Source organism: Condylura cristata, unplaced genomic scaffold (assembly GCF_000260355.1).
Source record: "Condylura cristata isolate star-nosed mole 26May11 unplaced genomic scaffold, ConCri1.0 scaffold00019, whole genome shotgun sequence".
In the NCBI taxonomy this organism is placed as follows: Eukaryota; Metazoa; Chordata; class Mammalia; order Eulipotyphla; family Talpidae; genus Condylura; species Condylura cristata.
Window position 1 is genome coordinate 15490602 of NW_004567120.1, and position 12239 is coordinate 15502840.

The following is a 12239-nucleotide window of genomic DNA, read 5'->3' on the forward strand; positions in this document are numbered from 1 at the left end:
AACTCTGACTTTATTGAGATCTCTAGTTTTAATTATATTCATGTATGTGTCATTCTGTGCAAATTTATCATATGAATAGATCTGTGTGACTACCACCACACCTGAGATACAGAGAAGTTCTGCATCACAAGAGATTCTGGTATGTCCTCTTTTTTTCCCAGTGTATAATATGGGTGGAAATTATTAACTAGAATTGTTGAGATTTTAATACCAGGCATCCAATGAAGGATTATGTGACTATGCCTCTTCCCGGAAGAGGATTATGATGAGAATTCTCAGGTATGTGGGGTACTGTGTTGACAAGATTCATTCAAAAATACTGCCTTTTACAATCATATTCGTCTCCCTCCCACCCACCTCCAAATCCTGGAATCAACTAATCTGGTCTCCTTTTCCACCATCTAAGTGGAATCACAGAGTGTATGACCTGCAAGGATTGGCCTTTTCCATCATCGTAATTTCCTGGAGATTTGTCCAACCCGTTCTGTGTATCAGAGGTTCCTTTTTATTACTGAGCAGTATTCCATGGTATGGATATGCCCCCATTTGTTCATTTTCCCACTGGCATAGAATCTAGACTGTTTCCAGTTTAGCAATATTAGAAATAAAGCTGCCAGGACATCCATGTACAAGTTTTGTGTGAAAGTGTTTTAACTTATTTGGGATAAGTGGCTGAAAGTGTAATTACTATAGATTACATTTGTAATCTGTATGACCATTGGGTTTTGTGAAAAACTGCCATAATCTTTTCCAGGGTAGTTACACCATTTTACACCCCCACCAGCAATCTATTAAGTAATTCGGCTTCTCAGCATCCTCTCTAGCATTTAGTGTTGTCACTGTTTTCTTAGAGATTTATTTTTCTTTATGCATACAAGAATTGGGGTGTAGGCCAGAGGTGTGGGAGGATGGGGTGTGATGGAGTGATTGGATTCACCTGAGATAGAGTAGAGAGCAGAACAGGCAGATCTACTGAAACAACACTGCTGAGGGGAGCAGCGGGCGAGACATCAGAGGTCAGCTGAACCTTCATGGTCAGCTCCATGGTAGGTTTCTCCATTATTTTAGAGAATAATTTGTAAAATTTTCAGTATCTTTTGGAATTTAAATAGTCTTGAATCCTTAAAGTGATTTCTAGAAGGAAACGTATTTTCCAAATGTTAACTACATTCATAGTGGCACAGGAAGTCTAGCTCTGGAGAATTATAAGCTGAGGAATTTTTTTTAATCTTTTTTTTTTTTAATTCATACAGAACTGGGGTACAGGCCAGAGATGTGGAGGGTGAGAGGATTCACCAGAGACAGGGTAGGGGGCAAAACAGGCAGATGGACGAAGTACACTGCTGAGGGGAGCAGCGGGCGGGTCAGGAGAGGTCTGCCACGCCATGTGGATCTCCTCCAGGGCAGGCGGGGATCGAACTCATGAGCAAGTGGCTTAAGCTTCGGTGCTGTGCTTTAACCGGCTGTGCCACAAGGGAGGGCCCAAGCTGAGGAATTTTGTAAGCCATTATCATTAGCAACTATCAGAAGTCATGGCTCCCAGCAATTCAAGCAAAGCGACTGCTTCCATTTTTTGTTGCAGGATTTTCTAACTTAAAAAGAAAAAATTGATTAGAAAATAGAACTTGTTACTCCTTCCCTCTGAATTTGAGAAGGTGTTTTCTTTTGTGTGTGTTTGTGCGCGTGCACGTGTGTGTGTGTGTGTGTGTGTGTGTGTGTAAAAACTGAGGTATAGGCATGGGGTGGAGGGGCGTGAGTTTCACCAGAAACAGTGAGGAGCAGTACCTGCAGATCTACTGGAATACACTGCTGAAGGGAGCAGCAGGTAAGACAGAAGAGGTCTGATGCACCATGTGTGCATTAACTTCCTGCCCCAGGCTTGAATTTAGACCTTAGCGGTGATAGTGCTGAGACTTAACCCCTGAGCCACCAAGGAGGCCCCTGAGAAGCTAAGGCCTTCAGAGCAAATTTGGCCTGACCTAATCTGGAGCAGGTGATGATAATAAATCACAGTTGTCTATCATTTCTCACTGGGATGACCCTGCTCACTGGTGAGATGTGACTTAATGATTGATGTCAGTCCAATAAGATTAATAGCACCCATGCAGGGAGATCTCAGACATGGGCCATCAGGTGCCTGGAATTTTAGGCAAAATTACTTGCTCTCAAATCTGGACCAAAGTTGAAGCATAGTTCCATATATGTCTCGTGGGGAGGGGGTGGATTTCAAAACTGGCTCCCTCTCTTAGGTTGCCATAGTGATAAGAGGGTAAGGAACAAAACACAGCAGAAAGAGAACATCCGTGCCAACCAGAGATCTAATGCTCCAGGAGGAAGTAACAAGATACCCCCCTTGGCAGAACCAAGCTTGCCAGGGTTTCAGTGTCCCATAAAGGGGAAGGAGGGTGTCTTTGTGCTCGTGATTTGTTATATCAGCAGCACCTGTGCTGTCCCCAGTGGCGAGGACACCAGCAACTGGTACTGACAGTCAAACTTGCATTCTCTACCCACAGAGTCATGTCAAGTGACACTGAGAGCTACTATACTATTTCCCTCACTGCCCACAAACACACAACATCTGATCTTTGTGCTAAGAGTTGCATGTTCAAGCCCCTGATGTTCACGTACAACATGAGCTGAGTGGCTAAATCAAGCTGTGAGTACAGGACAGTGGCTAATTTCTCAGCTGCTATTTCTTTTAGGAGACCCATTTGGGGAAACAACCTTGGCCTTAGGAGAAACAGAAAGTTAGTTATCAGAATGCAGTAGGATGGCCTCCAAAAAACACATGCTAGGCTGTAGATGCTTCATGTCTAGCCAGGCTCTGGGCGATTGCAAAGCTTGATGGAAAAGCAGTGGAAACATCAAGATTCTGAGGGCGGGTTTTACCTCCTATACTATTGCTGTGTAACCCTGAGCAAGTCACTTTCTTCTCATCATTGTCAGTTTCCTCATTGAACAATTATGTATATCTCATGGGGGAGGTCATGGATGTTAACACTACTCTGAAAAAAACCTAGCACCCATATGAAGCAATCATATTCGCAGTCACAGGCTAGTGAAGGTCAAAGACATGCAGTCCAAGATTCTTGAACATATTCATGGAGAAAAGCAAAAAAGTTTTGGACTGTTTCTTACCCACAAGCTGCACCTGTTTGCAGTACCTCCTTTGGGCGTGGGTATGGGAAAACTAAGGTAGGTAAGGTTGCCAAGCTGGAGTCAAAAGAGGTAGCCACTAAAATGAGAGCACGTGTCAAAAAACGAACCATGATTTTATATACACACATATCTAATATGTCTCTCACATCTATAATGCACTTTGCTAAGTCCTTTATATGTATCACCTCATTTCATCCTTACAGTAACTTTACAATGTGAAACTGGTATAATCGTCAGCCCTATTTTATAGATGAAACTGATGCTTAGAGACTAATTTTCTATTTTTCCCATGGCCACTTAGCTAACAAGCAGTAGAACTAGTGATCTAGCAGAACTTCAGAACCACCCCCATAACCAAATGTAATGAAATTGCTGTACGTAGATCCTGTATGAAATTGCTGGGAGCCTTCAGCTTCCTTGCCCAGTTTTAGAACCAGGCTCCGTCTAAAGTTCAGCCACCAGGGGGCACTGCCTCTCCTCCTGATAATGGACACCATTCAACTCTCGAGGCACTTACAGCTGACCCTGCTCTCCACGGGCTGGAAAACTTTTCTAAGAATCTAGAGACAGACTCTAGCTTGCTCTTGGGCTCTCCTTTAAATTTGCATTTGGTTTCAGGCCCATGTGTCCCCAGTGATAGGGCTATTTGAAATACCCAGGTATGTAAGTTTTTCTGTTAGACTTCCCTCTTCTGACTGCTGAGGCAAGGTGAGCTGCCTGCCTAAGGACCTCCCATGGCTTCTGAGAATGAGAAGGGTGGGAAGAGCCACTCTTTAATAGCCAGGGGTCTGTCCTTACTCTGCCTTGGGCTTCCTCCCAGCGTCTCCATTTCCTGTCACTTCACCACAAGCCCCGGTTCCTATCTGTCAGTAGCAGGATAGCACTGCCACCCACCCTGCCTGGTTTTGTTCAGGATGAAGCTTGTGTAGTGCTGAGTTCAGAGCTTCCTGCTCCACAGGGGAGCCTGCCCACTGCTAGTTCCTCCCTCTGGGCCCAGACGCTGCAACCAGAAAGAAGCTAAGGCCCATTCCATTCAGAGGACACACAGAACTGAGGTGGGAATAGCATCCCCTCATCAAATGCTCACCTCCAGGAGCGTTCCCTCCCCACCCCCAATCCAGGGTCCATAAAAGCCTACCACCACCCTGCAGAGCTCGCCAAATTTCCTTCCCTTGGCGACATATTTCCTAGGCCCTCTGCTCTTCCTAACCTCTGACTCACTTGCCTCCAGACATTCTGAATTGAAACCCTTAATCTCCCGCCTGCTAGCCCTCCCACAGATTTAATCCTTCACAAAGCACTTTAGGGGCCACCTCCTGAAAGCACATGCTTCTGCAGTGAGGCAAGCCTGAGTCCTGGTCCTGCTACTTACTTTGGACTACTCTGGCCAGTGCACTAATCTCTCAGCCATTTTAATAAATGTGTGACCTTGAGAGATTCTTTAGCTTCTCTGAGTTTCAGTTTCCTCACCTGTAAAATGAGGATAATAGAAGTACTTATGGCTCAGGGTTTTGGGGAGGATTACATGAGGTAATATATGTAAAATGCCTGTCACTTAAAAGATGCTCCAGATCACGAGCTGTGTGGTTTGGGCACCTTTTTGCTTTTTATTTATTTATTTATTTATATTAATCCACCCTAAGCCTGCTACATATATCTCCCAGTGCTTATCTTAAAGGATTAATCCATGTAGAATTCCTTGCTATGTACCCAGTCACAGTAAGAATTCAAGAATAACCAGCTCTGGTAACTCTTTTCTCTCTCTCTCTTTTTTTAAAAAGATTTATTTATTTAAACATACAGAACTGGGGTACAGGCCAGAGGTGCAGGGGGTGGTGGGGGTGGTGGTGAGAGGATTGATCAGAGACACAGTGGGGAGCAGAACAGGTAGATTGACTCAAATACACTGCTGCGGGGAGCAGCGGGCGAGACAGGAGAGGTCTGCTGCACCTTGTGGGTCACCTCCCTGGCTGGGGATCGAACTCCTGCTGCAGTGGCTGCAGATAGTTTCATAGTGCTGCGCTTTAACCTATTGTGCCACTAGGGAGGGCCCGGCTCTGTAACCCTTAGCCGTCCATCTACCTGGATGCCTAGTCTCTCTGGACAGACACCCCTCTTCCCACCTTAGTGGCTGTTGCCACGTCCAGCCCACCCACCTGTGTGCTGTGCCTCCTTTCTGTCTCAGTTCCCTGTAAAATGATGGCCTGAGCCACTGTTCTGACCCTCCAGGCCTGTTGTGGGTCACTGTGTTTTGGTTTAGTCGCAGCTGGCCAGGCTTGTGGCAACCACCCCAGCTGCATGCAAGCCCTCTAAGCCATTACAGAACCCCTGAGAACAGGTCCAACTTTGTCATTCCTAAAGGGGCCTCTTAATGGTGCCTGCTCCTGTTAGTACCGGGGGAGATCATGAGTGTAACATGAGTAGCAAGTGCCCAGCCAAGAGTGTTGCGGCTACCACTTACTGAGCGCTCATCCTTTGCCAGGTTTATGTACCTGGGTTTGTGTGCTGGCATGGAGGTTGCTACAAGCCTTGCTTGCCAGCTGGGAGTAAACCAAAAACACAGTAACCAACACCAGGCCCCTGACAGGTCCGAACAGTGAGCTCAGGACACCTAACAACCTTGTTTGGGAGAAGGCTTGGCAACCATTTTACAGCAGGGGCCTGGGGCAGAAAGGAGACAAACTGCCCACTAGATAACCACACAGGTACAGTTGGGGGGGTGAGAGATGGGGGTTGGTTCACCCTGGGTAGGGGAGGGGGGCCTTGTCCAGAGAGAAGGAAGACTAGGCAACTATTTTACATCATTTTGTACATTTTTTTCCATCTCAATTGTAATCCCCGCGGGTTTCCCATCACCGAGTCACCCGTGTGCCACCACCATAATCCCGTGCATAGGCAACTATTTTAATGAGCATGTGCAGTGGGGGTTGTGTATGTGTGTGATGTAGCGACTAGAGATGGTAGTAAGTGGGCTGAGAGGAGAGACCCCATCTTGTCACCTGAGGAAAAAGTGAAAGGATAGTGCCAGCATGTGGCAGATGTGGAATTTGAATCCAGGTACACAGGTCTCCAAAGCTCATGCTCTTAATCATTACAGTAGTAATAGCTGCCCCAGAGTGGGTACACAAGAAATATCTCTTGAATGAAGAAATCCTACTGCCTCTTTCTGCAAAGTTTTCTCTCTCTCTTTGTCTACCTGGATCCATCTGAGGCCCAGCTCAAATGCATCCTCATCTCAACGATGTATTCTCTTTCTGTAGCTATGGGGTGGGGGAAACAAGAGGCATCAACATTGGGGTGAGGAAATGTGGGGTGCAGGGATAGGCCAGAGAGGGTGGACCCTGAGGAAGGACTGAGCTTTGCACAGGTTTTTTTCCCGAGAATTTGAAGCTGCTTCAAGGACTGGATCCACCCATAACAAAGTACCTCACAGTGGCTCTGATTGGTTAAAATCATAAATTCCAAGCATTTAGCAACCATGTGTGGGGAAGAGGATCAGAAGCCATTTTAGGTCAGGAGACTAAGAAAAAAAAAGTGAGGCAAATGTCTACCAAGCCAACAAACAGCACATGCACAGGAAGAGGGGAGGGAGGGTAAGTGAGAGGAGCCCATTGTGAGTAAAGTGCCGCTTCAAGGACTGTAGGGTCTCTAAGCTCCTGGGCATTTCCGCTGATGAAACCCTATAAACCAAGGATACTGAGGTTCTAAGGATTCTAAGCTCCTATATAGCCAATGGGTCAAGGACTTGAGCAATTTTTGAGCTATGAAATGCTGGCAGTGCTGGAGCTTAGGGCATAAAACAAGGACTTGAAACTGCAGAACACTGGACACATTAAAATGTTAATCCTCCTTCAACTTCAAATCTTAGTTTAACCCTTGGGTTTCGAAATGGTCTTCCTCACAGTCTAGTGCTCTCTAAAGGCACCATAAAGAAGGGAGGGGAGTCAGCTAACAAGATAGAGGGCACCAGGGTAGGAATTCTAGGCTGGGAGCAGCTCCATGTTGACTGGGTGTATATCGGGCTTCAAAAGAAGTGTTCCTGCTGAAGCCAACGGAGCCTGCAAAGACCAGGGCCGGAAGCCACATCTGGCCCCTGGCCCTTATGAGTTTTTTAATGGACAAACACTGTAGAGAGTTGAGAGATCTGCAGGAGATGACAGAGATCAATCATTAGTTGACTAAACTAGTCATTAGCTGACTCCAGTCTAGAAGCTCATTTCAGTTATAAAATTAATAATACCCTCTACTTTGACTCTAATTCCAATGACTACTACCACTTACCCAGTGTTTTTACTATGTGCCAGGGGCTGTGCTGAGTACTTGGCATATATTATTAGCTCATTAAATCCTCGCAACCTTGACAGGAAGTATCCTTATTAGCCCCATTTTACAGATGAGGTGTTGGAGCTCAGCATCAATAAGTAAATCGCCCAAGGTCATGACAGCTAGGCAGTAGGTTCCACTTTATTTACAAGCAGTAACAGAATGGACTAAAAGAATGAAAGAGGTCAAAGGTAAACTGCCTGGTGGCCTTAATTAAGGAACCAGGTTAAATTTTGACCAGTAGATGGCGCCCGCGTGTTTGGTGGCCCGGTGGAGGCCGTGTTCCCTCCAGGGAAGTCCCAGCCAGGGCTGAGCACTGAAGCAAGCCCTGTTCACGTCGAGGGAGGGGGCAATCAAGATGACCAGCATTTTGCTCTGGATTCAGATGTAGTTACCCTCTCCCTCTGTAACTAAGAAAAGATAGGGAGAAAGAAGCAAATGAGGGGACAAAGGAACTGCCTTAAGAAAACCTGAGAATCTTTTTCCTTCAACATTTCCTGAGTGCCTCATTTGTGCAGGTAGCGTGCTCTGTGCTGAGCTGGCGCAGGCATGTGGAACACGGTGCCATCTTACTGCACAGGAAGGGGGAGGGTACGTTGGTAGGGAGGCACTAAAGCATGATCTATATGGGAGTACCCACCCTACGCTAGGGGTGCTGGGGAGTGTTCTTGCAGGAGAGGTGTCTGAGCTAGTCCTATTGGATGCCAAAGTGGAGAGGCTTTCCAAGTGGAGATTTAAAGCTACAGAGAGGTTAGAAAGCACGAGACATTCCCAGAGAGGCAGTGTAGGCCTCGTGTTAAGAGGCGTGTGAAGAGACAGGCCACTGACTGGACAACCTAAAATATGGAGCTATTTGTGATTTGTAACAGTATTAGTGGAGAAGACGTAGCTTTTTCAAGAGGATCTGTGATTAAAGAAAAAACAAAAACCAGTGCGATGGTTGATGAGCCAATGAGGAGCCTGGGCAGGGCTTTAAGCAGAAGCACAACATGGCCTGGCCTGGAAGCCAGTGTGCAGGATGCAATGCAAGGGAACACTCTTAGGGACAAGAGTGGGCATGAAGGCCTGAGCTGTGGAAGATATGAAGGGAACCAGGGAACCGAGGGGGTAAAAGTGATAGGAATTCGTAGCCCCCTTCCCCACATGCACGTACCCACCAGCAAGGCTCAGGGGAGCGCCTCTCACCTCTTTCCACACCCCAGGCCTCAGCCCCACTCTTAGCCTTTCCATTGTCCTCTGGGGGCTTTTCCCCTTTCTTTCCAAGTAGTCTTTGACATTTACTCAAGTCTGATTTCACAAGTTGATGGGAAGGATCTGGCGGATGTTGGGCCCCCAGGCCTCTGTTCCATGGAGAAAGGTCTGTCAACTAACCTCATGTAGAACAATGAATTGGCCTTGAGCTGGTCTCTGACCCTCTGTCCACAGCTTCACCACATGGGCAGAGTTCAGTTAAGAAATCAGACAGTTCCAGGAAAAAGGCAAACATCATCTGGTTTATTTTTCTCCTGATTCATCTCCTGTCAACACACAGACCCCAATAGATGTCAGGTGATGTGGGGGAGGAGAAAGAACCCCAAAGAAAGCTGATTTTCCCTTCCCCCCAGGCCCTTCAGAAAAGCACTCTGACTTTGCTTGGACGTGCTGTTGTGTCCCAGGAGGTGAAGCCAGAAGTCACGATTTCCATGGGGAGACAGAACTAGGAAGGTCAAAGGAAGGGCCTTGAAGAGAGACTCTTCCCACTGTATGGACATGCTCATTCCTACCCTGCTTCCTGGGCATGAGGGGAGCTACACAAAGCAGGTCTTCCTTCCCCTTGAGCACCAAGTACCAACACCATAGCAGTCCACATAACGAGGTGTCAGAGGCCTGCGCTCAGAGGCCAGCTGGGAACAACCTGGGGTGCCAAGTGACTCAGAGACCCAACTTTCCATCCAGAGAGCTGAAGATCCCTAATTAATTGATGCCCTGAGCTTTGCCAGGCATCCTGACCCCCTTCAGTTTGGACAGGGCATGTGTGGAGAAGGAAGATAAACTGCGGCCCTGTGCCGAGCTGACCCGGGAACCCTCACACACTCTGCCGGCCCCTTTTCATCTGCCTCCTCATTCTCCTCCTCTTCTTTCTGCTCCTGTTCTCCTCTTTGCTCCTTCTCTTCCTCCTCTACTTCTTCGCTCTCTGAATCCTCATACAGGTTGATGGTTGCCTGGACAGGGAAGTTCTGTAGTAAAATCTCCCCATCTCTGTACAGGTAGTCAAAGGAGCGGGATTTAGGCCAGAAGAGCCTGTGGGCAGAAAACAGAGAAGGCCCCAAACTTGGGTCTTATATAGGCAAAGGGTTCAATGGGGCCAAGAAGGCAGTCAATTCCTAAGCTGTCTCCTACCTGCAGGAAAAAAGGGAAGGAAGAAAGAGAGCTTTTGTGACAAATACATGGATTTTTACACAATGGCCCCCAGTGTGAAGGTAGAACTGTTGGGCCATAACTGTTGGGGGAGGGCCGCCCCAGCATCTGCCAGTTCTGACACTGATCCCACCCCCAACCCCAGAAAGCCTCTAGCCGAGAGAATTATCTAGACCTAGGTCCTTTATCTCCATAGAAGCCCAGTTTCAGAGCTCACTGATGATGCCTCCAGGGCAGGTAACCTTGACCAATCCCTTAACCTGTCTGGGCTTCAGTTTCCTGGGCCCTGACACAGTGAACATAGCAGTGCCTCCCCCTTCTCCCTCACAGGGCTGTTGTGAGGATTTAAAGAGCCGATGGACCTATGTGATGTTCTTAGCTGGGTGGCAGAAGCTCACCTGACAGGGTGGTGGAACTCGCAGTCAGCCTTGGTGACCTCGGCTCTTGTTGCCCCACCAATGGCCTGTCCAAAGCAAAAAGTAGCATGTGGCTCAAAGTACAGGGCCAGATAACTGCTTCCTCCACGTCAGAGGTCAGACACCTGCAGGTAAAATGATCTGGGAGAGACCTGAGGTATCTCTGGGGTTCAAGCTCCCACCCCCACAAAAGGGGTCTGTCCTCATTGTGGGTGAAAAACAAGTGGCCAGAGTCCTGGAGGTTGTTTGCTTTCCTGCCCCTGTTCTGTCATCTGCTTGGAGACAGTCCAGGGGACAGAGTCTACTGGAGCAGCAAAGATTTTGGGGGCAGAGGTAGGGAAAGAGTCCTGGGGTGAGATGCCAGCACTCTAGCCCTGGCCCTAGCGCCACGAGCGCAGAGGAGCTTCGGGCCTGCCCAGATTCCTTCCCCATGCTGGGCGTCCATTGCAATTTTCAGATCGCCTCGGAACCCTGGGTGTTGCCCTCCTCCCAGACCTTTGTGGGAATCAGATATGCGCTAGCAGTGAAGATGCTTCCCGGGTGAGGCAGCCTGGCCTGATACCTGGGGCTCCCTGGGAAGGGACTTGGGCAGGGTGTGTCTGTGAACCCGTGTCACAGAGGCTCGAACTCACTCACCTGCTTTACACGATCATTGGTAGAGGACATCCAGGGCCTCCAGAGATAAGCTTCTCTCGGACTGAGAGGGGAAATCAGTGGCGGAGGGAGAGAGTTCAAGGTGGACTTCCTGGAATAGCAAAAGAGGCCTCCAGAAAACTGGGTTCCAGGAAGTCTTTCCTCCTCTGCGCTCCTCTAAGGCTCCTACAATGTTATCATTTGCTCTTATCACACTACTTTGTACTTGCTGACCTGCCTTTGGGGTTCTTAAGGGCAGACTTCTGTTTGATGGAACTGAAGCCTCAGCTCCTAGTACAAAGCCAGGTACACACTTGGTGGTGCAGCAAATGTTTGTTGAATGTGAAATGTTGGGAGGAACGAGCAAGGGTTGAGTAAGAGACCGCTTGCCCACTCCGAGTACAGAATCCTGTGATGTTCCCAGCCGGTGAAAGACATTTTCCTGGGCCCAGCGCTTCCCGCCCCCCCACTCCCGGACTTGCAAGGGGCTGAAGAGGCGATTGGGAACCTGGCAGCACACTCACACTAAAGGGTGCTGCCTCAGAGGCATCAGGGGCCTCTTTTGGCCCCTCCGCAGTCTAGGCTGTGTGAAACTCGGGTTTCGGGGCCATACCCCTGGGAGCCCCTTGGCCTCAGAGCTCGGTGGTTGCACTTTCAGTTGTGCTGGCGCCTACTGTCCCCCAGTCCCCTCTGGCTACCCACAGGAATTAGTGAGGTGAAAAGCCAGTTGAGGGCACAGCCCCAGATCTGGAGGGGGGCCCTCCCTGAGGGCTGTGAGGGATTCCCTTGGCATCTTCTTTTCCTTCCTTTTCAGGGCCCAACGAGGCCTGCATCCGGGTTCCCAACGACCAGGTCCCACTTACCTTTCATTCCCATGCACTTCTTGTCCAGGGGCAGGAAGGGGCGATGGGCTTAAGAGACCACGGAGTGCCAGCGGGGCCTGGGCTGAGCCGGGGGCAGTGGCAGCAGCCTCCATCCTCTTGGCATGTCAAGGCCAGACAGGCTCTGGGGCACCTCCTTCTTGGGGCCTTTCCTGGGAGACCCTTTTATAAGGCCTGATGAACTCATAAATTATTCAATGAAGTGCAGCCATGGGGGACCAGGGTGGGGGGGTGATGATTTAAGAGGGAGGCCCAGGGAGGGAAAGCTTGGTCTCTGGGTGTGAAATTTCTCCCAGTTGAATAAACACAATGTCAGTAGGGAGTAAAGGGTTTTCTTTTTCTCCAGGTTGGAAAGGAAAACAGAGAAGGGGCAGGTCACACACCGTTTGTGTGAATTCCCAGGCAGTAGCAGGCCCAAGAAGGGGGAAAG

At 48.6% G+C, this 12239-nt stretch overlaps 1 protein-coding gene across 1 annotated transcript; it reads right to left on the reverse strand.

Annotated features, from left to right (window-relative positions):
- Positions 1 to 9476: 9476 nt before the first annotated feature.
- Positions 9477 to 11904, reverse strand: RIPPLY1 (ripply transcriptional repressor 1). The gene is made up of 4 exons (XM_004685915.1): positions 11792 to 11904; positions 10932 to 11040; positions 10278 to 10342; positions 9477 to 9762 (listed from the first exon to the last, which is right to left on the reverse strand). Exons 1-4 carry the CDS (start codon positions 11902 to 11904, stop codon positions 9477 to 9479), a joined length of 573 nt encoding a protein of 190 aa, XP_004685972.1.
- Positions 11905 to 12239: the final 335 nt, after the last annotated feature.